The sequence below is a fragment of the Pristiophorus japonicus genome, chromosome 12, assembly GCF_044704955.1.
Source record: "Pristiophorus japonicus isolate sPriJap1 chromosome 12, sPriJap1.hap1, whole genome shotgun sequence".
Classification (NCBI taxonomy): Eukaryota; Metazoa; Chordata; class Chondrichthyes; family Pristiophoridae; genus Pristiophorus; species Pristiophorus japonicus.
Genome location: NC_091988.1, coordinates 100233965 through 100260723, shown reverse-complemented (window position 1 = coordinate 100260723; position 26759 = coordinate 100233965). Strand labels below are relative to the sequence as shown.

At 45.6% G+C, this 26759-nt stretch overlaps 1 protein-coding gene across 11 annotated transcripts in view; it reads right to left on the bottom strand.

Moving 5' to 3' along the window:
• dock3 (dedicator of cytokinesis 3) overlaps window positions 1-26759 on the bottom strand; it is a 1878236-nt gene that overhangs the window by 135965 nt on the left and 1715512 nt on the right. For all 11 annotated transcript variants that reach the window (XM_070895785.1, XM_070895788.1, XM_070895786.1 and 8 more), the window contains 2 exons: window positions 5419-5479; window positions 4706-4799 (listed from right to left, as the gene is read on the bottom strand). In XM_070895785.1, coding sequence (XP_070751886.1) covers window positions 4706-4799; window positions 5419-5479 — 155 coding nt within the window. The remainder of the gene's footprint in view (window positions 1-4705; window positions 4800-5418; window positions 5480-26759) is intronic.

Here is a 26759-nt window from a genome sequence, read left to right as displayed (position 1 = left end):
ATTCACGCCACACAAGTGCCAGGCAATGATTATCTCCAACATGAGAGATTCTAAACACCTCCCCATGACATTCAATGGCATTACTATTGTCAAGTTCCTACCATCAACAGCCTGGGGAGGTCATCACTGACCAGATACTTAACTGAACCAGCCACATAAATACTGTGGCTACAAGAGCAGTTCAGAAGCTGGGTAATCTGCGGCAAGTGTTTCACCTCCTGACCACCTACAAGGCACAGGTCAGGAGTGTGATGGAATACTCTCCACTTACCTGATGAGTGCAACTGCAGCAACACCCAAGAAGCTTGACTCCATCCAGGAGCCTCTTGATTGGCACCCCATCCACCACCTTAAACATTCACTCCCTCCACAGCTTCCTTAACAGCACTCCCCAAACCTGCGACCTCTACCACCTAGAAGGAGATGGGCAGCAGACGCATGGGAACGCCATCACCTCCAAGTCACACACCACCCTGACTTGGAAATATATCACCATTCCTTCATTGTCGCTGGGTTAAAATTCTGGAACTCCTTACTTAACAGCTCTATGGGGGCACCTTCACCACACGGACTGCACAGGTTCAAGAAGGCAGTTTTCCACCATCTTCTCAAGGGCAATTAGGGATGGCCAATAAATGCTGGCCTTGCCAGCAATACTCACATTCCATGAATGCATGAATAAAAATAAACTTGCATTCATTTATTGAGCAAATGTGATTGTAGAATCTAGGCAAATGAGTTTGTGTAACTATGCTTGCTGGTTATGTTATACACATCAGCATGAAGTTGAATACAGAGAGGTGGGCTGTTTGCCTTTAGAAAACTGGGCAGGATGTCCTTTGAGTGTGTGTGAGGAGGATCTTATGCCTCCCAGAAGATAGTCCAGAGCATCTGGTACTTCCCAGGCTTAAACTGAGGCTGTACATCAACTGTGAGTGAGTTTATAGTTTTCATAATCCCTTTTGGAAAGGAGCTGGAAGCACCTGGATCCGAATGAATTACACTGTAGATCATCATCATCATCATCATCATAGGCAGTCCCTTGAAATCGAGGAAGACTTGCTCGAGGGGACTGAACAGTCCAATACGGGAATTACAGTCTCTGTCATAGATGGGACAGACAGTCATTGAAGGAAAGGGAGGGTGGAACTGGTTTGCCGCAAGCTCTTTCTGCTGCCTGCGCTTGATTTCTGCATGCTCTCAGCGACGAGACTCGAGGTGCTCAGCGCCCTCCCGGATGCATCTCCTCCAGCTAGGGTGGTCTTTGGCCAGGAACTCCCAGGTTTCAAGTACACCCTCAAAGCCTCCTTGATAAAATGCAACACTGTACAGCAGTAATAACAGCACATGTTAGGAAATCTGGAAACTAAGAGACAGCAACACCACATGGTATTGGTTCGACCGCTGCTCCTGCCTCCTCCTCTGGAGGTCGCTGTTTCACATTGGCAATTGTGTTTGCTACAAGCCTGGGAGATGAAAAGTGATTAGTAAAGCAGGATCAACTCTGAATAATGACCCCGGTTAATTGTTTGAAAATCTCCTATTCAAGTATCTTTTCATGGCCCTTGAGGAATAGCTAACTTGACATGACAAGAAAAGGACAGTCAAGGGTTCCTTTGCACGAAAATTATGTGTAGAGATAAGGGACAATAGAGTGGAATTAACAAAAGGAAACGTGACATGAATAGGGATCAATCAAGAATAATTCCCACTGTTAGAAACCTTTTACAGATTGAGTTGCTCCATTAGGACCTTTTTTAAGACACAAATCTCACTATCAGGATCCTCTTTAAGGAGATGGGTCCTGGGTCAAGATCCTTTTAAAAGGGCGAGTGTCCATTGGGATCCTCAGCATTCTTTTTAAGGAGTTGGGGCTCTCCACCCGGAGTGAGTTTCGCCAGTGGAATCTCTTCGATAGAGCAAGTCTCATTAACAAGTCCTCCCCATTAATAACAATTCGCCCTTGATTTTGCCCTTTTGCCCCTCTGTGGGTAAGGAGACTTGACAGCTGCTTAGAGTGTTGCATAGCTGACACTACAGGAACTTCAAATCTGAATCCTCTCTCTATATGTTAGAATGAAAGCACTGCATCAGAATACTACCCTCCATATTTTTAATGAGTCTCATCTGTAGGACCTGTCTTCAGTGCCAGCTATGGCTCAGTGGGTAGCTCTCTCGCCTCTGAGTCAGAAGATTGTGGGTTTAAGTCCCACTCCAGGGACTTGAGCACTAAAATCTAGGCTAACACTCCAGTACCGTGCTGAGGGAGTGCTGCACTGTCGGAGGTGCCGTCTTTCGGATAAGAAGTTAAACCGAAGCCCTGTCTGCTCTCTCAGGTGGACGTAAAGATCCCATGGCACTATTTGGAAGAAGAGCAGGGGAGTTATCTCCGGTGTCCTGGCCAATACTTATCCCTCAATCAACATAACAAAAACAATTACCTGGTCATTATCACATTGCTGTTTGTGGAGCTTACTGTGCGCGGATTGGCTGTCGTGTTTCCTACATTACAACAGTCATCATCATAGGCAATCCCTCAAAACGAGGATGACTTGCTTCCACGCCAAAAAAGGATGAGTTCACAGGTGTTTCAATGAAGGACCTAATATTCCATGTCCCGAACTACATCCTGAAGGGTGGAAGATGCCTGTGCGTGGATTTTTTAAATGTGGGGTGGCCGTTGCACACCAGCCACCTCACAGGCTTGACAGAGCTAGATCTTGGTGCAGTGGCAAGAGTTAAACAAGACGACTTGAGACCCGCTCTGCTGCACGGACCTAATGTGCACACATATCGCAGTGTGGGCTGGCCCGTGATGCCCCTGGGCTCTCGTCTCTTCTGGGCCCTGAACTCACGCCTCTCCTGGGCCCCGATCACGTCCCTCTACAATCTCTCACCGCTCCTTTGCCCCGACCTCGCCACTCCTGCTGTATCTGCCCACGCTCCAATCACCGACCTGGACCTTGATGACATCACTCTTCGCTGCCGTTGCCCTCCTGCACCAGCTTGGGATGTACCTTGCAGTGGTATGCCGCCACGCTGCCTATGGCCATCGCTCGCCGCTCCTTTTATGGCCCCGACCTTCCCCTAATGGTCTCTCGCAGGTCTACACTTCAAAAGTACTTCACTGGTTGTGACATCCGGTGGTCGTGAAAAGCATTATATAAATGCAAGTCTTTCTTTTCTTGTTCCCTGTGATAGAGGTCCTTGTGGTTATCTCAACATTAGGACACTCATTAACAGCACTTGATGGAGGGAGAGGCACAACCAGGAACCCTCTGAGAATGTCCCAGGTCAGTTGTTTGGCAATTATACATGGAAATCCACCATCATGGTCAAAGTCTCAAATTCAAGCTGTGGAGAAACCTACACCCTCTGTAGGGTTTCTATTTGGTTAATATGTGGTGTGGACTCAAGTCCTATACAGACACATCCCACTTATCTAATAAGAGCAGCAAGCTCAGTTGCACATTGGCAGAGTCAAGGCTTAGTGTATGCAAGTATACTGCTGAGGCTGAAGCAGCTGAACCAGCACTTTACAAGATCAAAGCACGGGTAAGTAGCCTCCTGCTTGTTTATCTAGGACCACCCTATTTATTAGGACTCTGGCTTGCAGGGTTATCTGGAGCCAAATGGAAAGAATTCTAGCCTGCAGTAACAGATTTAACCCTCCAGATTCCATTAGCGAGCCAGTTTGACTGTCCAATCATCAACAGTGTCCTGCAGCACTTTGGACCTGCCATTGGAGTGTGTCACAAAGGGTTGACTTGGCTCATCATCAGACATATCATCTAAAAGCACAACGATCCCCACCTATGTCCCATCCCACCCAAAGAGAACAGTGACTCTAACAAGACCCCTCTGATAGAGGGACTCTTAACATTGGAAACCCTTTAATAAAGGGTGCCTGACCACTGGAACCAGCATCAGACAGTGTATGCAGTTACTCATTCAGGGATGCTCCAGGCATCTGGTCACTTCAGCTGCGGTATAAATTCAGCTCCTTTATAGTTTTACAGAAAGTAAGAACTTGCAAATTTATAGAGTTCTTTATCTCATCTCTCAGAAACATGTCAAAGCACTTCACAGGCAATTAATTATTTTGAAGTGCAGTCATTGCTATTATTTGTCAGCCTTTTGCTCACAGCAACATCCCACAACCAAGTGACATGAATAATCAGCTAAAGCGTTTTTGGTGGTGTTGGTTGAAGAAGGAACGTTGGCCACAACAGGAGAAGAACTCCAAGCTTTTCTTTGTTTACTGTGTTTGGGTTTTTAACATTCGTCTTAACTACTGGAACTGGCCTCAGTTCAATGTCTCATCCAAAAGACAGCATCTCCTTGAGGGAAACATGAACCTGCAACCTTCGGACTCAGAGGCGAGAGTGTCAGCAACTGAGCCAAGCTGATAAAATGTGGACACTCATGATTGTATGCCAATTTCCACCATTCACCAAGAGCTCCCTCCGTTATGGTGAAGAATGAAGGTTCCCCTACATTGACTGTTTGAATTTTGAAAGTGAGGCTGAATGATTTAAAAGAGGCATGAATCTTAAGATTCTCTTTGAAGAGGCACAGATCCTGCTTCTTTAACAGTGGGAAGGCTGGGAAAGGTGGCCAGAAGTAAATGAAATCCAGGGTGCAATTATTCAGAACTTTCAGGCCTGTTGAATGTGCGGATTGTAGCAAGCTTGTTGATCTTTACCTGTATAATTGTCAGCCTGCAGATGCATGTCACACAGTTTGTGGATATAACGGATATACATCTCCTCCTTGTTAATTTCCGATTTGTAAAAATTCTGAAACAAATGTAAACATCTGTAAGCAATTTGAGAATCAGAGCTGGTACAGGCTAGCAAAAGAGATAATCTTAATTGAGACCACAGTCACCTTTCAACATTAGCTATTGCCCATTGATCTTCTGGGTCCCTAACAATACCACCCTGGGAGCTTTACTCTGTATCTAACCCGTGCTGTACCTGCCCTAGGAGTGTTTGATGGGACAATGTAGAGGGAGCTTTACCCTGTATCTACCCCATGCTGTACCTGCCCTGGGAGTGTTTGATGGGACAGTGTAGAGGGAGCTTTACTCTGTATCTAACCCCGTGCTGTACCTGCCCTGGGAGTGTTTGATGGGACAGTGTAGAGGGAACTTTACTCTGTATCCAACCTTTGCTGTAGCTGGTCTGGGTGTGTTTGATGTGGCAGTGCTAAAGACACCTTACTCTCTATCTAAGGCATGTTATGCCAGACTTAATGGAAAAATGCAGAGAAAGCTTTACTCGCAACTAACGTGGTTGGCCTGGAAGTGCTCGATGCTGACACTGGGCACCAAAATTAGAAGTTCTATCCTCTCCATATGATGAGCACACAAATGAAAAATCACCTTGAAGAAAAAAGAGAATTTTAGTTGCTTACCAACAAATTAACAGTACAGCCAATTTTCTTATTTTCAGCTTCATCCCCTTTCATACAATCCCTGGGGGGGAAAGAAAAGGAACTTGAGTTTAAGATTTTAAATACAAAAATGAAAGGCCACATTACAGGAAATATTAATGAGTATACTAGATGCACATGCATTTTATGGACTGTCATTGCTGTACAGGATTTCAGTCCAGAGGGTACATAGTTAGCTTTCTGTATGAAGTCAAACTGAAGCTGCAACTCCAGAACTGAGCTCCCACTTCCATGTAATATTACATCCCCAAGTTTCATAAAGTGATTAAACACGTGAGTGCCAAAGATCAGCAGTGCACTCCAACTGATACAGATGTTGCAGGAAAGCTGGCCTGTTGGCATTATGGGGTGGTGGGGTACAGATTAACAGCTGCAATTCATAAGGCACATTCTTAATCTCTTCCATAGGATTAGGTGGAGCCAGGGTGCAGAACCGGGGATCAGCATTAGGCCTCCCAGCCCCTCGAGCTTGCTCTGCCATTAAATTAGATCATGGCTGATCTGTACCTCAACTCCATTAACCTACATTAGCTCCATATCCCTCCATACCCTTACCCAACTATCGATCTCCGTCTTGACAGCTCCAATTAGTCCAACATTCATCACCTTTTGGGTGAGAGAATTCTAGATTTTTACTTCCCTTTGTGTGAAAGATTGCTTCTTGATTTCCCTCCTAAATGGCCTGACTCTAATTTTAGTGACAAGATGCTGCGTGGAAGACAGGAATGGAGAGAAATTGGCAGACAGAACCTGAGTCACTTGCTTCACTGCTGGCATCCACTGAAGAATAGCAGTGGCAGGCCAGGGAAAGAATTAATCTCGGCTGACAATCGATTGCACCACTGAGGGAGTGCTGTGTTGTTAGAAGTGCCCTGCCTCTTTGCTGAGATGTTAAACTGAGATCCTGTCTGTCTGTTCTGGTGGCTCAGGTGGACATGATCCCATCACATTATTCTCCAGTGTTATGACCAATATTCCTCTCTCAACCAACACCGCCAAAAACTGATTAACTGGCCACTGATTTCATTTTCTATTTGCAAGGTCTTGCTATGTTCAAGTGACTGTTACATTTGCCTATGCAACAGCGGTGACTATGGTTAAAAAGATACAATTTTAAGATCGGTAGAACCTTCGCATCCCAGGCCTTTAAAGATTCTTCGGCCGCTTTCAGTCTCCCCGCACCTTCCCCTAAATATCGGGGCCATTGACTTCCGTGTTTGCAGTGACTACACATCAAAAGTAATTCATCAGCTGTGAAGTGCTTTGGGATGTTCTTAAGATGTGGTAAGGTGCTATTTAAATGTAAGTCCTTTCTTAGTGACTGTTGTAACTGCGGAGCTAAGAAACAGCAAGGGGCAGAAAACATTGGTGGGAGTTGTTTATAGGCCCCCAAACAGTATTTGTAATGTAGGGCAGAGTTTTAATCAAGAAGTTAGAGGTGCATGTAACAAGGTAATATGGTAATCATAGGGGACTTTAATCTAGATATAGACTGGGCAAACCAAATTTGCAGTAATAGTGCGGAGGACGAATTCATGGAATGTATACAAGATGGTTTCCTAGATCAGTATGTTGAGGAACCAACTAGGGAGCAGGCTGTTTTAGATCTAGTATTGTGCACTGAGAAAGGGTTAATTAATAACCTAGTCGTAAAGGGGTCCTTACAGAAGTGTGACCATAATATGATAGAATTTTATATTACATTTGAAAGTAATTTAGTTAAATCTAAAACTAAGATCTTAAATCTAAATAAAGCAAACTACATAGGTATGAGGGGCGAGCTGGCTAAGGTAGATTGGGAAACTGCATTAATAGGTATGACGGTAGATGAGCAATGGCTAGTATTTAAAGAATTAATACATAATTTGCAACAAATATACATTCCTTTAAGGCACAAAAACTCCACAGGAAAAGTGGTGCAACCGTGGCTAACAAGAGAAGTTAAAAATAGCATTAGATCAAAGGAAGAGGCTTATAATGTTGCCAAAAAGAGCAGTAAGCCTGAGGATTGGGAGGATTTTAGAATTAAGGAGAACCAAGAATTTGATAAAGAAAGGGAAAATAGAATGAGAGTAAACTAGCGAGAGACATAGAAACAGATTGTAAAAGCTTTGATACTTAGGTAAATAGGAAAAGATTAGCAAAAGTAAATATAGGTCGCTTACAGGCTCAGAAAGGAGAAACTATAATGGGGAATAAGAAAATGGCAGAGAAATTAAACAAATACTTTGTGACTGCCTTCATGGAAGACGAAAAAAAAATCTCCCGGAAATAGTGGAGAACCAAGGGTCTAGCTGAAAGAAATTAGCATTAACAAAAAAATAGTACTGGAGAAATTAATGGGACTGATGACCGATAAATCCCCCGGACCTGATGGCCTACATTCTAGGGTTTTGAAAGAGGTGGCTGTAGAGATAGTGGACGCATTGGTTGTCATCTTCCAAAATTCCATAGATTCTAGAAAGGTTCCCACGGATTGGAAGGTAGCAAATGCAACCCTGCTATTTAAGAAAGGAAGGAGAGAGAAAACGGGGAACTACAGACCAGTTAGCCTGACATTAGTAGTAAGGAAAATGCTGGAATCTATTATTAAGGACGTGGAAACAGGGCACTTAGAAAATAATAATAGGATTGGGCAGAGTCAACACGGAGTTATGAAAGGGAAATCATGTTTGACAAATCTGTTTGAGTTTTTGAGGTTGTAACTAGCAGAATAGATAAGGGGGAATCAGTGGATGTGGTGTATTTGGATTTTCAGAAGGCAATCAATAAGGTGCCACACAAGAGGTTACTAAACAAAATTCAGGCTCATGGGATTGGGGGTAATATACTGGCATGGATTGAGGATTGGTTAACGGACAGAAAACAGAGAGTAGGAATAGACGGGTCATTTTCGGTTGGCAGGCTATAACTAGAGGCGTGCCGCAAGGATCAATGCTTGGGTCTCAGCTATTCACAATCGATATCAATGATTTGGATGAAAGGAGCAAATGTAATAGATCCAAGTTTGCTGATGATACAGAGCTAGGTGGGAATGTAAGTTGTGAGGAGGATGCAAAGAGACTTTAAGGAGATATAGACAGGCTAAGTGAGTGGGCAAGAACATAGCAAATGGAATATAATGTGGAGAAATGTGAAGTTGGTAGGAAAAATAGAAAAAGAGTATTTTTTTAAACAGTGAGAGGCTGGGAAATGTTGGTGTTCAGAGGGACCTGGGTGTCCTTGTACACAAATCATTGTAAGTTAACATGCAGGTACAGCAAGCAATTAAGAAAACAAATGGTATGTTGGCCTTTATTACAAAAGGATTTGAGTATAAGAGTAAAGACATCTTACTGCAACTAATATAGGGCCCTGTTGAGACCACAGTATTGTGTACAGTTTTGGTCTCCTTACCTATGGAAGGATATACTTACCATTGAGGGAGTGCAATAAAAGTTCACCAGACTGATTCCTGGGATGGGGGGATTGTCCTATGCGGAGAGATTACGTAGACTCGGCCTATATTCTCTAGAGTTTAGACGAATGAGAGGTGATCTCATTGAAACATATAAAATTCTTACAGGGCTTGACACAGTAGATGCTAGGAGGATGCTTCCCCCGACTGGGGAGTCTAGAACCAGGGGTTACCAGTCTCAGAGTAAGGGGTCGGCAATTTAGGACTGAGATGAGGAGAAACTTCTTCACTCAGAGGGTGGTGAATCTTTGGAATTCTCTACCCCAGAGGGCTGTGGAGGCTTTGTCGTTGAGTATATTCAAGACAGAGATCGATAGATATTTAAATCATCATCATCATAGGCAGTCCCTCGGAATCGTGGAAGACTTGCTTCCACTCTTAGCATGAGTTCTTAGGTGGCTGTACAGTCTAATACGAGAACCACAGTCTCTGTCACAGGTGGGACAGACAGTGGTTGAAGGAAAGGGTGGGCGGGAGTCTGGTTTGCCGCACACTCCTTCCGCTGCCTGCGCTTGATTGCTGCATGCTCTCGGCGACGAGACTCGAGGAGCACTTCCTCCACATAGGGCGGTCTTTGGCCAGGGACTCCCAGGTGTCAGGGGGGATGTCACACTTTATCAAGGAGGCTTTGAGGGTGTTCTTGAATATTAAAGGAATCAAGTGATATGGAGATAGTGCAAGAGTGGAGTTGAGTTAGAAGATCAGCCAAAATCTTATGGCAGAGCAGAATCCAGGGGTCGATTGGCCTACTCCTGCCCTTAATTCTTAAGTTATGTTATGTGGGCAAATGAAAATGCCTTTATATTCTAATGAAGCATTTCTACCCAGTTAATCTGTCTTTCTCTTTCAGATGCTGATCTGTTGTGTATTTTTAGCACTGTCTGTTTCTCACAATCTGTTTTCTCCATTTACATGGGCTGAAAAAAACGTGAATTCTGCTTTAACCATTGCATCAGGGCAGCTTTATTCTAACATAAAAATTATTGGTTCACCCACAGTGAAGAGAATCCATTAGAAGGTTAAAGCATGAATAGCTTTATTTTTTATATAATTTCAAGATTAACAGAATTTATACGATGCATAATCAGACATATTTATAAACTCATTTTTTTCATGATTTTATAAAATCTTGCTGTTTCATGACTTTTTAAAAACTGGATGGGCCAGCAGCATTTTAATACACTTAAAACTGGATATTTTTAAAGTAATTCTATTATTGTAATCATTTTCTTGCAATGCTGTTTAGCCATTCTCACTTTCTGCAGTGCTGTGCTATCCACACACTCTCAGAAGGTCAGTAATATGCAAAGGAGAAGAAACCCCAAACTGACACTGAATGAGGTTACCTGGGGTGGATGAACAGTGTTATACAGGGAAGGGTCAGGGATTGAGAAATACGCTACACAGGGAAGCTGAATGGGCTGAACAGTGCCTTGTCAGAGAATTTTGGAACTCACCAGTGTGTTACACAGAGGAAGACTTGGAACTGAGAAGTGTGTTCTGCAGGGGAATCAGGTACACGTTTCACAGGGGGAGTTCAGTGATCAGAATAATGTATACATGGGACGGCTGAACAATCAGCACTAAGTCAGATTACCTGAATGTGTTGGGAATATGGTTCGGAACGGACGGGGCGTGCGCCAAAAACTGGAAGGAGCGTATCGCTAAAGCCAAACATAAACTGGGATGGTGGAAGCTGCGCTCCCTCTCCATTGCAGGAAAGAACCTGGTAATCAGGAGTGAGGTGCTCTCGGTGTTGTTGTACATGGCGCAGGTCTGGCCCATACCCCGCTCCTGTGCCGTGCAAGTCACCCGAGCCGTCTTCCATTTCGTCTGGAGATCGAAAATGGCCCGTGTCTGCAGAGACACGATATACAAATCTCTGGACAAGGGAGGAAAGGACGTTCCGAACGTGGCCCTCATGCTGATGACCATTTTTGTGTGTGGCTGCATCAAGCTGCGCATAGACCCTTCATATGCAATCATCAAGTGTCACTACGTGCTGAGATTCTATCTGTCTGCGGTGGGTCTGACCAGGCTGCTGCAGAACGCTCCAACTAGTTGGACCATGCCTCACCACCTGTCCTTTGTGGAAAAGTTTTTCAAGAAAAACACCTTTGATCACAAGGCCATAAAGCAGTGGTCGGCACGCAAGATCCTGGACACCCTACGGAAGAAGGAGATGATGGATCCTGTCGGGCAGTTCCCCGAGCAGACTGTTGAACTCGTTTGGCAGCACGTCTCATCGCCAGAGCTTTCACACAAGCACCAAGATGCAGCTTGGTTGGTGGTGAGAAGGGCCCTACCCGTCACATCCTTCATGCACAGCCGGGGTTTCAGAGACACAGCACTCTGCCCCCGAGTCGGTTGTGGTGCGGACGAGACTGTCATCCATCTCCTTCGGGATTGCCCCTTTGCAAGGTAGGTCAGGAAGGAGATGCAGTGGTTGCTGTTGAGGTTCATCCCAAGCAGCTCCGTAACACAGGACTCTGTGCTCTGCAGGCTGTTCCCAGGGACGCACACCGAGACAGATATCATCTGCTGTTGGAGAGCCATCAACTCAGTGAAAGACACACTTTGGTCTTCCCGAAACTTGCTGGTCTTCCAGAGCAAGGAGATGTCCACGGCTGAGTGTTGCAGACTGGTGCAATCCAAGGTCCAGGAGTACTTGCTGAGGGACGCACTAAAGGTTGGTGCAGTCGCCGCAAAGGCACGATGGGGAAGAGCCACAGTAAACCCAGGGGATGGAATCAGACCCCCCTCGGGCTGTACTTGTTCATCTGCTTGTATACATAGAGCACCATGTACTGAAAAACACCTGTATTGTGCCATGTATAATGAAAGTCTCTGCACTGTTTAGTAAATTGTAAAGAAATGTAAATGTATTCTCATCTGTTCCGTGTACTGCTTTCATCTGCATAGTGCTACATGTAACGTGATTCGTGATTGGGTTGAAATGTATCCTGGAATGTAATGTAAACCTGTTCCATGTAATACCCTTATTTGCACAGTACTACATGTAATGTGATTTATGGATTTTACTAAACTATACCTTGAAATGAAATGCACGCTAGTGCTTTGTATGGAACTGCTGTCAGCATCCAAACGAATTGTATGGAATTGCAGACCGCAAGGTACTGAACTACTTTCCAATGTATTGTGAAAATTTTATATGAATAAAGTATATTTTTCAAAAAAAAATCGCATTACGCTCTCTGTAAAATCCAGTTTAATGACTACTAGGATCTCAGTGAAGTAGTTCAAGTACTATATTTTTTTCTGAAAATTCTAGCCTGCTCACACTTTACGATATTGGAGCTGGATCAGGTTGGTAAGTCAACGTGCATTAAAATAATGTTAAAAATGTCAAAATTTTTATTTACATTACAGTCCATAAAGCTCTATTGTAATAGTGGGTACTGAAGTTGCATGTTCAGCCATGAACTCATTGAATGGCGGTGCAGGCTCGAAGGGCCGAATGGCCTACTCCTGCACCTATTTTCTATGTTTCTGTGAACAAATTTGCTTCTTATTTTATTCTTGGAATGTGGGCATCGATGGTAAGGTTGGCATTTTATTGCCCATCCCTAGCTGCCAGAGAAGGTGGTGGTGAGCTACATACTTGAACCGCTGCAGTCTGTGTGGTGTAGGTGTTCCCACAATGCTGTTAGATCGGGAGTTCTAGGATTTTGACCCAGTGACTATGAAAGAACAGTGATATACGTCTAAGTTGGGACGGTGTGTGATTTGGAGGGGAACGTGGAGGTGGTGATGTTCTCATGCTGCTTATATCCTTGTCGTTCTAGGTGATAGAGTTTGCAGGTTTGCAAGGTACTGCTGAATAAGTCACGGCGAGTTGCAACAGTGCATCCTATGGATGGTACATACTGCAGCCACAGTACGCCAGTGGTGGAGGGAGTGGATATTTATGCTGGTGGATGGGTTGCCGAACATGCCAAGCATGCTTTGTCCTGAATGGAGTCGAGCCTCTCGAGTGCTGTTGCACCTGTACCCATCCATGTAAGTGGAAAGTATTCTATCACACTCCTGACTGTGCCTTGTAGATGATGGAGAGGCTCTGGGAAGTCAGGACGTGAACCACTTGCAGCAGAATACCCAGCCTCTGACCTGCTCAAGTTGCTGTGTCATTCATGTGGCTGGCCCAGGTGAGTTTCCGGTCAATGGCAACCTCAGGATATTGATGGTGGGGGATTCGGTGATGGTAATGCCATTGAATGTCAAGGGGAGGCTGTTAGACTGTCTCTTGTTGGAGATGGTCACTGCCTGGCATTTGTGTGGCATGAATGTTACTTGCCACTTATCAGCCCGGGTCTTGCGGCATGCAAGCATGAACTGTTTTATTATCTGGAGCTGAATAATGTGCAATCATCAGCATACCTTATGATGGAAGGAAGGTCATTGATGAAGCAGCTGAATGATTTGGACCTGGGCCGCTTCCCTGTGGAACTTCTGTGGTGATGTCCTGAGTTTGAGATGATTGGCCTCCAACAATTACAACCATCTTCCTTTGTGCCAGGTATGACTCCAGCCACTGGAGAGTTCACCCCTGTTCCCCATTAACTTAGTTTTACTCCTTGGTGCCATACTTGGCCAAATGCTGCCTTGATATCAAGGGCAGTCACTCTCAGCCCACCTCTGGAATTTAGCTCGTGTCCATGTTTGGTCCAAGGCTGTAACGAGGGCAGGAACCAAGTGGTCCTGGTGGAACTGAAACTTATCATCCAGTGGGCATATTACGAGTGAGTAAGTGCCTATTGATAGCATTGCTGATGACACCTCAGATAATGAAGCAGTCCATGCCTGCATGCAGCAAGACCTGGACGATATTCAGGCTTGGGCTGGTAAGTGGCAAGTAACATTCACGCAACATAAGTGCCAGGCAATGACTATCTTCAACAAGAGTCTAACATTGACATTCAATGGCATTACCATTGCCAAATCCCCCACTTTCAACATCCTGGGGGTCACCATTGAGCAGAAATTTAACTGGACCAGCCACATAAATACTGTGGCTACAAGAGTAAGTCTGCGATGAGTATCTCACCTCCTGACTCCACAAAGATTTTTCACTATCTATAAGACACAAGTCAGGAGCATGATGGAATACTCTCCACTTGCCTGGATGAGTGCAGCTCCAACAACTCCATCCAGGACAAAGCAGCCCACTTGATTGGCACCCTATCCACCACCTTAAACATTCACTCCCTCCACCACCGTGGCTGCAGTGTGTACCATCTACAAGATGCACTGCAGCTTCTTCGACAGCACCTCCCAAACCAGTGACCTGTACCACCTCTACTACAAGGGCAGCAAGTGCATGGGAACACCATCATGTCCAAGTTCCCCTCCGAGTGACATGCCATCCTGAGTTGGAAATATATCGCCGTTCCTTCATCGTCGCTGGGTCAAAATCCGAGAACTCCCTCCCTAACAGCATTGTGGGAGCACCTTCACCACACGGACTGCAATAGTTCAAGAAGACGGCTCACCACCACCTTCTCAAGGGCAATTAGGGATGGGCAATAAATGCTGGCCTTGCCAGCGACGCCCACATTCCAGGAACAAATTTTTAAAAAGTTCTGTGACTTCAGTTCGTAGTGGGAAAACTTTAAGAATCCATTGGAAGGTTAGAGTAACTGAACATTAAAAAACTATAAATGGTGAAGAAAGTAATTCGGCATTGTGAAAGCTACTTTACATCTAACTAACCTAATGGAGTTATTTTTACTGTCGCATTTTGTGAGTTTTGACTACTTGGCTTAGAAGAAATTTTTTAAACTGCAATACGTCTTTGATATGAAGTCAGATTCAGGATTCTAAGTATTAATTCCCAAAAGATTCAGCATGTGGAGCCCCTGGACAAAGGGGTACTGCATGTTTTAATGAGCTCTCCCAAAATGGGAGGAGACAACCATCAACATTTTTACCTGCATCAGTTTGAGGTAATGGGATACAATTAACACATTCCAACACTGCCTAGTGATAGTCACATTTATGTCAGAAAACTGTTTCTCACTCATTACAGCAGGGGCTGACTGAACAGAGCATGTGGATGTCATGGGCAGGGGACAATTCTGGTCTAGGTTTAAGTGGCAGCTCAATTGGCCAATCCTTGTGCCCAGAGATCCGGGGGAGCGTTAAAAGTCAACCATGTTGCTTCCTGTTTAGCTAAGAGTCGAGGAACAGTCTGCAGTGAGATTCGATAAGGAAGAGACTCTCACATTAAAAATAGTGCTAGATTCGGGGAGAGCATTAGTTAAAAAAAGGATTTAGCCTATAATAGAGTTAGTGCGACATGCTTTGTTATTTAATGTTTTATGAGAAGTATTATAAAACAAGTTTTAATTGACTTTAATTGTTACTGTGTTCGTTCACTTATATTATGTAAAATCAATCAACGTGTTGACACAATTATTGCAACACCATTAATGGAATGTAATTATTAATTTCAAGTTGACGACTGCGGACTGAAATGCGAGATGGATATCTGGGAATTGTGCTAGGGAAACAGGTCACTGAAAACAATGGACAGGAACAAAAATCAGTTGGTTAATCGAGCTTGTCCCATCATCATAGACAGTCCCTCGAAATCAAGGGAGACTCGCTTCCCCTCTAAAAGTGAGTTCTCAGGTGATTGTACAGTCCAACACAGGAATTACAGTCTCTGTCACAGGTGGGACAGACAGTCGTTGAAAGAAAGGGTGGGTGGGGAGTCTGGATTTCTGTCTGTCCCATGTCATCATGGAAACACTTAACGCCATGGCCGCTCCATTCTCAATACATTTATCTGCGAATATTCACTTCCTTCAGAAATTGGGGATGGGCTGTGGCAGTACAAACACTGTTGATCTATTTGAAGAAGCAAGATGCTCATACACTCTCTGATATCGTCCTAGGGATGAGCTTGGTTGGTTCACTACAGGTTACACCTTGACCAGAGAGCACAGCGAAAAGAGACTAGGCCATGTGATTGAAAGCTCCTGAGAGAAAGGACAAGATGTGAAGGACAAGGATGTGAAGGAGAATGTTAAGAGGGAACAGCAAACAAAAACTGAAAGCACGAGTATATAGATGAACAGCATTCAGAAGTGCTGAGGGAGAATGGTTTTCCTTCCAGCAAGCTGAACACACACTTTGGACACATGGGCATGAATCTAATGATTCCCCATGTCAAATCAAATCAATGCACCTGTCATTATAGTGAGTTTCAAACTCATCCTGGGTATAATTGGGACATTCATCACAATTGACACAAAGACACTTTAAGACCCCTTGTGGGTTCTGCTAGCTTCATCAGAGGAATCCCATGAACTGAAGATGACAAGACCTAATGTATGTTTAAGCCTCTGGGACATGTTGTAACATTTATGCACCATGCCTACATTAATACGTTTATGGATTTGTAATTCTTCAAGCCCTTCTGACAAGATGTAGCTACGTGTAAAACTCAATGTTGGACAGATACTCATTAGTAAAGAATCCACTAACACTGCTCCTTCAGCCATTTCTAACTTTTAGCCCATTCAAAACACTATTGTCTGAAAACAAATAGGAATAACTAGGCCATCACACAAAAATGAAAAGTGTCTGTAAGATTGACAGAATAGATTGCCCAATCACCAGGGTTTCAGACACACATACCCACTGCACAATCACCAGGGTATCAGACACACATACCCACTGCACAATCACCAGGATATCAGACACACATACCCACTGCCCAATCACCAGGGTATCAGACACACATACCCACTGCACAATCACCAGGATATCAGACACACATACCCACTGCACAATCACCAGGATATCAGACACACATACCCACTGCACAATCACCAGGGTATCAGACACACATACCCACTGCACAATCACCAGGATATCAGACACACATATCCACTGCACAATCACCAGGGTATCAGACACACATACCCACTGCACAATCACCAGGATATCAGACACACATACCCACTGCACAATCACCAGGGTATCAGACACACATACCCACTGCACAATTACCAGGGTTTCAGACACACATACCCACTGCCCAATCACCAGGATATCAGACACACATACCCACTGCCCAATTACCAGGGTTTCAGACACACATACCCACTGCACAATTACCAGGATATCAGACACACACACCCACTGCACAATCACCAGGATATCAGACACACATACCCACTGCACAATCACCAGGATATCAGACACACATACCCACTGCACAATCACCAGGATATCAGACACACATACCCACTGCCCAATCACCAGGGTATCAGACACACATACCCACTGCACAATTACCAGGGTTTCAGACACACATACCCACTGCCCAATCACCAGGATATCAGACACACATACCCACTGCACAATTACCAGGGTTTCAGACACACATACCCACTGCCCAATCACCAGGGTTTCAGACACACATACCCACTGCCCAGTCACCAGGATAGGAGCTAGGAGCTAAATTAAAAAGTAGGACCTCAAAAGTAGTAATCTCGGGATTGCTACCAGTGCCACGTGCTAGTCAGAGTAGGAATCTCAGGATAGCGCAGATGAATACGTGGCTTGAGCAGTGGTGCAGCAGGGAGGGATTCATATTCCTGGGGCATTGGAACCGGTTCTGGGGGAGGTGGGACCAGTACAAACCAGACGGTCTGCACCTAGGCAGGACCGGAACCAATGTCCTAGGGGGAGTGTTTGCTAGTGCTGTTGGGGAGGAGTTAAACTAATATGGCAGGGGGATGGGAACCAATGCAGGGAGACAGAGGGAAACAAAATGGAGACAGAAGCAAAAGACAGAAAGGAGATGAGTAAAAGTGGAGGGCAGAGAAACCCAAGGCAAAAAACAAAAAGGGTCACTGAACAGCAAAATTCTAAAGGGTCAAAGTGTAATAAAAAGGCAAGCCTGAAAGCTCGGTGCCTCAATGCGAGGAGTATTCGGAACCCAGGAGAGGGCTCTCAGCGAGTTAGAGTAGGTGAGAGCGCAGATGAACAGGACACCAAGAAAGAATGCAAAAGGCAGGAGGCAACAGAGCAGAGTAGCACTGGGGTAAGTGTAAACCACAAGGTGATAGGAAGGGACAATATGTATGAATATAAAGGGGCTGCAGGAGGGGTCAAAACTAAAAATCGTGGTTTAAAAACTAGTATTACAACACTCTACCTAAACGCACGCAGCATTCGAAATAAAGTAAATGAGTTGACGGCACAAATCATTACAAATGGGTATGATTTGGTGGCCATTACAGAAACGTGGTTGCAGGGTGGCCAAGACTGGGAATTAAACTTACAGGGGTATCTGACAATTCGGAAGGATAGACAAGAAGGGAAAGGAGGTGGGGTAGCTCTGTTAAAGGATGATATCAGGGCAGTTGTGAGAGATGATATAGGCTTAATAAACAAAATGTTGAATCATTGTGGGTGGAGATTAAAGATAGCAAGCGGAATAAGTCACTGGTGGGCGTAGTTTATAGGCCCCCAAATAATAAATTCACAGTGGGGCGGACAATAATCAAGGGAATAATGGATGCATGTGAAAAAGGAACGTTAGAGAGAACGTAACAGGGGTTTGTGTGTGTGAGAGAGAACGTTACTGGGGTTTGTGTGTGTGAGAGAGAATGTTACTGGTGTTTGTGTGTGTGAGAGAGAGAAATTTACTGGGGTTTGTGTGTGTGTGAGAGAACGTTACTGGGGTTTGTGTGTGTAGAGAGAAAGTTACTGGGGTTTGTGTGTGTGAGAGAGAGAACGTTACTGGGGTTTGTGTGTGTGTGAGAGAACGTAACTGGGGTTTGTGAGTGTAGAGAGAGAACGTTACTGGGGTTTGTGTGTGTGAGAGAGAGAACGTGACTGGGGTTTGTGTGTGTGTGAGAGAGAACGTTACTGGGGTTTGTGTGTGTGAGAGAGAGAACGTTACTGGGGTTTGTGTGTGTGAGAGAGAACGTTACTGGGGTTTGTGTGTGTGAGAGAGAACGTTACTGGGGTTTGTGTGTGTGAGATAGAGAACGTTACTGGGGTTTGTGTGTGTGAGAGAGAGAACGTTACTGGGGTTTGTGTGTGTGAGAGAGAGAATGTTACTGGGGTTTGTGTGTGTGAGAGAGAGAACGTTACTGGGGTTTGTGTGTGTGTGAGAGAGAACGTTACTGGGATTTGTGTGTGTGACAGAGAGAACGTTACTGGAGTTTGTGTGTGTGAGAGGCAGAACGTTACTGGGGACTGTGTGTGTGTGTGTGAGAGAGAACGTTGCTGGGGTTTGAGTGTGTGAGAGAGAACGTCACTGGGGTTTGTGTGTGTGTGAGAGAGAATGTTACTGGGGTTTGTGTGTGTGTGAGAGAGAACGTTACTGGGGTTTGTGTGTGTGAGAGAGAACGTTTCTGGGGTTTGTGTGTGTGAGAGAAAACGTTACTGGGGTTTGTGCGTGTGAGAAAGAAAATGTTACTGGGGTTTGTGTGTGTGAGAGAGAGAACGTTACTGGGGTTTGTGTGTGTGAGTGAACATTACTGGGGTTTGTGTGTGTAGAGAGAGAACGTTACTGGGGTTTGAGTGTGTGAGAGAGAATGTTACTGGGGTTTGTGTGTGTAGAGAGAACGTTACTGGGGTTTGTGTGTGTGAGAGAGAGAACGTTACTGGGGTTTGTGTGTGTGAGTGAACATTACTGGGGTTTGTGTGTATAGATAGAGAACGTTACTGGGGTTTGTGTGTGTGAGAGAGAGAACGTTACTGGGGTTTGTGTATGTGTGAGAGAGAACGTTACTGGGGTTTGACTGTGTGAGAGAGAACGTTACTGGGGTTTGTGTGTGTGAGAGAGAACGTTACTGGGGTTTGTGTGTGTAGAGAGTACGTTACTGGGGTTTGTGTGTGTAGAGAGAACGTTACTGGGGTTTGTGTGTGTGAAAGAGAGAACGTGACTGGGGTTTGTGTGTGTGGGAGAGAGAACGTTACTGGGGTTTGTGTGTATGAGGGATAACGTTACTGGGGTTTGTGTGTATAGAGAGAACGTTACTGGGGTTTGTGTGTGTGAGAGAGAGAACGTGACTGGGGTTTGTGTGTGTGAAAGAGAGAACGTTACTGGGGTTTGTGTGCGTGAGAGAGAGAACGTTACTGGGGTTTGTGTGTGTGAGAGAGAACGTTACTGGGGTTTGTGTGTGTGAGAGAGAGAACGTTACTGGGGTTTGTGTGCGTGAGAGAGAGAACGTCACTGGGATTTGTGTGTGTGCGAGAGAGAACGTTACTGGGGACTGTGTGTGTGTGAGAATGTTACTGGGGTTTGTGTGTGTGTGAGAGAGAACATTACTGGGGTTTGTGTGTGTGAGAGAGAGAACGTTACTGGGGTTTGTGTGTGCAGGAGAGAGAACGTTACTGGGATTTGTGTGTGTGAGAGAGAGAACGTTACTGGGGTTTGTGTGTGTGAGAGAGAGAACATTACTGGGGTTTGTGTGTGTGAGAGAGAGAACGTTACTGGGGTTTGTGTGTGTGAGAGAGAACGTTACTGGGGTTTGTGTGTGTCGAGAGAACGTTACTGGGGTTTGTGTGTGTGAGAGAGAGAACGTTACTGGGGTTTGTGTGTGTGTGAGAGAACGAAACTGGGGTTTGTGTGTGTAGAGAGAGAACGTTACTGGGGTTTGTGTGTGTGAGAGAGAGAACGTTACTGGGGTTTGTGTGTGTGAGAGATAGAACGTTACTGGGGTTTGTGTGTGTGTCAGAGAGAACGTAACTGGGGTTTGTGTGTGTGAGAGAGAGAACGTTACTGGGGTTTGTGTGTGTGTGAGAGAGAACGTTACTGGGGTTTGTGTGTGTGAGAGAGAACGTTACTGGGGTTTCTGTGTGTGAGAGAGAGAACGTTACTGGGGTTTGCGTGTGTGAGAGAGAGAACGTTACTGGGGTTTGTGTGTGTGTGAGAGAACGTTACTGGGGTTTGTGTGTGTGAGAGAGAGAAAGTTACTGGGGTTTGTGTGTGTGAGATAGAGAACGTTGCTGGGGTTTGTGTGTGTGAGAGAGAGAACGTTCCTGGGGTTTGTGTGTGTGAGAGAGAGAACGTTACTGGGGTTTGTGTGCGTGAGAGAGAGAACGTTACTGGGGTTTGTGTGTGTGAGAGAGAGAACGTTACTGGGGTTTGTGTGTGTAGAGAGAACGTTACTGGGGTTTGTGTGTGTAGAGAGAATGTGACTGGGGTTTGTGTGTGTGAGAGAGAACGTTACTGGGGTTTGTGTGTGTAGAGAGAACGTTACTGGGGTTTGTGTGTGTGTGAGAGATAACGTTACTGGGGTTTGTGTGTGTGTGAGAGAGAACGTTACTGGAGTCTGTGTGTGTGAGAGAGAATGTTACTGGGGTTTGTGTGTGTAGAAAGAACGTTACTGGGGTTTGTGAGTGTAGAGAGAACGTTACTGGGGTTTGTGTGTGTGAAAGAGAGAACGTGACTGGGGTTTGTGTGTGTGGGAGAGAGTACGTTACTGGGGTTTGTGTGTGTGAGAGAGAACGTTACTGGGGTTTGTGTGTGTAGAGAGAACGTTACTGGGGTTTGTGTGTGTGAGAGAGAGAACGTTACTGGGGTTTGTGTGTGTGAGAGAGAGAACGTTACTGGGGTTTGTGTGTGTGGGAGAGAGTACGTTACTGGGGTTTGTGTGTGTGAGAGAGAACGTTACTGGGGTTTGTGTGTGTAGAAAGAACGTTACTGGGGTTTGTGAGTGTAGAGAGAACGTTACTGGGGTTTGTGTGTGTGAAAGAGAGAACGTGACTGGGGTTTGTGTGTGTGGGAGAGAGTACGTTACTGGGGTTTGTGTGTGTGAGAGAGAACGTTACTGGGGTTTGTGTGTGTAGAGAGAACGTTACTGGGGTTTGTGTGTGTGAGAGAGAGAACGTTACTGGGGTTTGTGTGTGTGAGAGAGAGAACGTTACTGGGGTTTGTGTGTGTGAGATAGAGAACGTTACTGGGGTTTGTGTGTGTGGAGAGAACGTTACTGGGGTTTGTGTGTGTAGAGAGAGAACGTTACTGGGGTTTGTGTGTGTGAGAGAGAGAACGTTACAGGGGTTTGTGTGTGTGAGAGAGAGAACGTTACTGGGGTTTGTGTGTGTGAGAGAGAGAACGTTACTGGGGTTTGTGTGTGTAGGGAGAACGTTACTGGGGTTTGTGTGTGTGTGTGAAAGAGAGAACGTTACTGGGGACTGTGTGTGTGTGTCAGAGAACGTGACTGGGGTTTGTGTGTGTGAGAGAGAGAACGTTACTGGTGTTTGTGTGTGTGAGATAGAGAACGTTACTGGGGTTTGTGTGCGTGAGATAGAGAACGTTACTGGGGTTTGTGTGTGTGAGAGAGAGAAATTTACTGGGGTTTGTGTGTGTGTGAGAGAACGTTACTGGGGTTCGTGTGTGCAGAGAGAATGTTACTGGGGTTTGTGTGTGTGAGAGAGAGAACGTCACTGGGGTTTGTGTGCGTGTGAGAGAACATAACTGGGGTTTGTGTGTGTAAAGAGAGAACGTTACTGGGGTTTGTGTGTGTGAGAGAGAGAACGTTACTGTGGTTTGTGTTTGTGTGAGAGAGAACGTTACTGGGGTTTGTGTGTGTGAGAGAGAGAACGTAACTGGGGTTTGTGTGTGTGAGAGAGAGAACGTTACTGAGGTTTGTGTGTGTGTGAGAAAACGTTACTGGGGTTTGTGTGTGTGAGAGAGAGAGAACGTTACTGGAGTTTGTGTGCGTGAGATAGAGAACGTTGCTGGAGTTTGTGTGTGTGTAGAGAGAACGTTCTTGGGGTTTGTGTGTGTGAGAGAGAGAAGGTTCCTGGGCTTTGTGTGTGTGAAAGAGAGAACGTTACTGGGGTATGTGTGTGTGAGAGAGAGAACGTAACTAGGGACTGTGTGTGTGTGAGAGAGAACGTTACAGGGGTTTGTGTGTGTGTGAGAGAGAACGTCACTGGGGTTTGTGTGTGTGAGAGAGAACGTTACTGGGGTTTGTGTGTGTGAGAGAGATCGTTACTGGGGTTTGTGTGTGTGAAAGAGAGAACGCTCCTGGGGTTTGTGTGTGTGAGAGAGAACATTACTGGGATTTGTGTGTGTGTGAGAGAGAACGTTACTGGGGTTTTGTGTGTGAGAGAGAACATTACTGGGATTTGTGTGTGTGAGAGAGAGAACGTTACTGGGGTTTGTGTGTGTGAGATCGAGAACGTTATTGGGGTTTGTGTGTGTGGAGAGAACGTTACTGGGGCTTGTGTGTGTGAGAGAGAGAACGTTACTGGGGTTTGTGTGTGTGAGAGAGAGAACGTTACTGGGGTTTGTGTGTGTGAGAGAGAGAACGTTACTGGGGTTTGTGTGTGTGTGAGAGAGAACGTTACTGGGGTTTGTGTGTTTGAGAGAGAGAACCTTACTGGGGTTTGTGTGTGTGTGAGAGAGAATGTTACTGGGGTTTGTGTGTGTGAGAGAGAGAACGTTACTGGGGTTTGTGTGTGTGAGAGAGAACGTTTCTGGGGTTTGTGTGTGTGAGAGAGAACGTTACTGGGGTCTGTGTGTGTGTGAGAGAGAACGTTACTGGGGTCTGTGTGTGTGAGAGAGAATGTTACTGGGGTTTGTGTGTGCAGAGAGAACGTTACTGGGGTTTGTGTGTGTAGAGAGAACGTTACTGGGGTTTGTGTGTGTGAGAGAGAGAACGTTACTGGGGTTTGTGTGTGTGAGAGAGAGAACGTGACTGGGGCTTGCGTGTGTGAGATAGAGAACGTTTCTGGGGTTTGTGTGTGTGGAGAGAACGTTACTGGGGTTTGTGTGTGTCGAGAGAGAACGTTACTGGGGTTTGTGTGTGTGAGAGAGAGAACGTTACTGGGGTTTGTGTGTGTGAGATAGAGAACGTTACTGGGGTTTGTGTGTGTGCGAGAGAGAAATTTACTGGGGTTTGTGTGTGTGGAGAGAACGTTACTGGGGTTTGTGTGTGTAGAGAGAGAACGTTACTGGGGTTTGTGTGTGTGAGAGAGAGAACGTTACTGGGGTTTGTGTGTGTGTGAGAGAGAACGTTACTCGGGTTTGTGTGTGTGAGAGAGAACGTTACTGGGGTTTGTGTGTGTGAGAGAGAATGTTACTGGGGTTTGTGTGTGCAGAGAGAACGTTACTGGGGTTTGTGTGTGTAGAGAGAACGTTACTGGGTTTTGTGTGTGTGAAAGAGAGAACGTGACTGGGGTTTGTGTGTGTGGGAGAGAGAACGTTACTGGGGTTTGTGTGTATAGAGAGAACGTTACTGGGGTTTGTGTGTGTGAGAGAGAGAACGTTACTGGGGTTTGTGTGTGTGAGATAGAGAACGTTACTGGGGTTTGTGTGTGTGGAGAGTACGTTACTGGGGTTTGTGTGTGTGAGAGAGAGAACGTTACTGGGGTTTGTGTGTGTGTGAGAGAGAACGTTACTGGGGTTTGTGTGTGTCAGAGAGAGAACGTTACTGGGGTTTGTGTGTGTGAGAGAGAATGTTACTGGGGTTTGTGTGTGCAGAGAGAACGTTACTGGGGTTTGTGTGTGTAGAGAGAACGTTACTGGGTTTTGTGTGTGTGAAAGAGAGAACGTGACTGGGGTTTGTGTGTGTGGGAGAGAGAACGTTACTGGGGTTTGTGTGTATAGAGAGAACGTTACTGGGGTTTGTGTGTGTGAGAGAGAGAACGTTACTGGGGTTTGTGTGTGTGAGATAGAGAACGTTACTGGGGTTTGTGTGTGTGGAGAGTACGTTACTGGGGTTTGTGTGTGTCGAGAGAGAACGTTACTGGGGTTTGTGTGTGTGTGAGAGAACGTAACTGGGGTTTGTGTGTGTAGAGAGAGAACGTTACTGGGGTTTGTGTGTGTGAGAGAGAGAACGTTACTGTGGTTTGTGTGTGTGTGAGAGAGAACGTTACTCGGGTTTGTGTGTGTGAGAGAGAGAACGTTACTGGCATTTGTGTGTGTGAGAGAGAGAGAACGTTACTGGGGTTTGTGTGTGTGTGAGAGAACGTTACTGGGGTTTGTGTGTGTGAGAGAGGGAACATTACTGGGGTTTGTGTGTGTGAGATAGAGAACATTGCTGGGGTTTGTGTGTGTGTAGAGAGAACGTTCCTGGGGTTTGTGTGTGTGAGAGAGAGAACATTACTGGGGTTTGTGTGCGTGAGAGAGAGAACGTTACTGGGGTTTGTGTGTGTGAAAGAGAGAACGTTACTGGGGTTTGTGTGCGTGAGAGAGAACGTTACTGGGGTTTGTGTGTGTGAGAGAGAGAACGTTACTGGGGTTTGTGTGTGTGAGAGAGAGAACGTTACTGGGGTTTGTGTGTGTGAGAGAGAACGTTCCTGGGGTTTGTGTGTGTGAGATAGAGAACGTTAATGGGGTTTGTGTGTGTGTAGAGAGAACGTTCCTGGGGTTTGTGTGTGTGAGAGAGAGAACGTTACTGGGGTTTGTGTGCGTGAGAGAGAGAACGTCACTGGGGTTTGTGTGTGTGCGAGAGAGAACGTTACTGGGGACTGTGTGTGTGTGAGAATGTTACTGGGGTTTGTGTGTGTGTTAGAGAGAACGTTACTGGGTTTTGTGTGTGTGAGAGAGAACGTTACTGGGGTTTGTGTGTGTGAGAGAGAACGTTACTGGGGTTTGTGTGTGTGAGAGAGAGAACGTTACTGGGGTTTGTGTGTGTGAGAGAGAACGTTACTGGGGTTTGTGTGTGTAGGAGAGAGAACGTTACTGGGATTTGTGTGTGTGAGAGAGAGAACGTTACTGGGGTTTGTGTGTGTGAGAGAGAGAATGTTACTGGGGTTTGTGTGTGTGAGAGAGAGAACGTTACTGGGGTTTGTGTGTGTGAGAGAGAACGTAACTGGGGTTTGTGTGTGTGAGAGAGAACGTTACTGGGGTTTGTGTGTGAGAGATAGAGAACGTTACTGGGGTTTGTGTGTGTGAGAGAGAGAACGTTACTGGGGTTTGTGTGTGTGAGAGAGAGAACGTTACTGGGGTTTGTGTGTGTGAGAGAGAGAACGTTACTGGGGTTTGTGTGTGTGAGTGACAGAACTTTAATGGGGTTTGTGTGTGTGAGAGAGAGAACGTTACTGGGGTTTGTGTGTGTGAGAGAGAGAACATTACTGGGGAATGTGTGTGTGTGAGAGAACGTTACTGGGGTTTGAGTGTGTGAGAGAGAACGTTACTGGGGTTTGTGTGTGTGAGAGAGAACGTTACTGGGGTCTGTGTGTGTGAGAGAGAATGTTACTGGGGTTTGTGTGTGCAGAGAGAACGTTACTGGGGTTTGTGTGTGTGAGAGAGAGAACGTTACTGGGTTTTGTGTGTGTGAAAGAGAGAACGTGACTGGGGTTTGTGTGTGTGGGAGAGAGAATGTTACTGTGGTTTGTCTGTATGAGAGTTAACGTTACTGGGGTTTGTGTGTATAGAGAGAACGTTACTGGGGTTTGTGTGTGTGAGAGAGAGAACGTTACTGGGGTTTGTGTGTGTGAGAGAGAGAACGTTACTGGGGTTTGTGTGTGTGAGATAGAGAACGTTACTGGGGTTTGTGTGTGTGGAGAGAACGTTACTGGGGTTTGTGTGTGTCGAGAGAGAACGTTACTGGGGTTTGTGTGTGTGAGAGAGAGAACGTTACTGGGGTTTGTGTGTGTGAGATAGAGAACGTTACTGGGGTTTGTGTGTGTGCGAGAGAGAAATTTACTGGGGTTTGTGTGTGTGGAGAGAACGTTACTGGGGTTTGTGTGTGTGAGAGAGAACGTAACTGGGGTTTGTGTGTGTAGAGAGAGAACGTTACTGGGGTTTGTGTGTGTGTGAGAGAACGTAACTGGGGTTTGTGTGTGTAGAGAGAGAACGTTACTGGGGTTTGTGTGTGTGTGTGAGAGAGAACGTTACTCG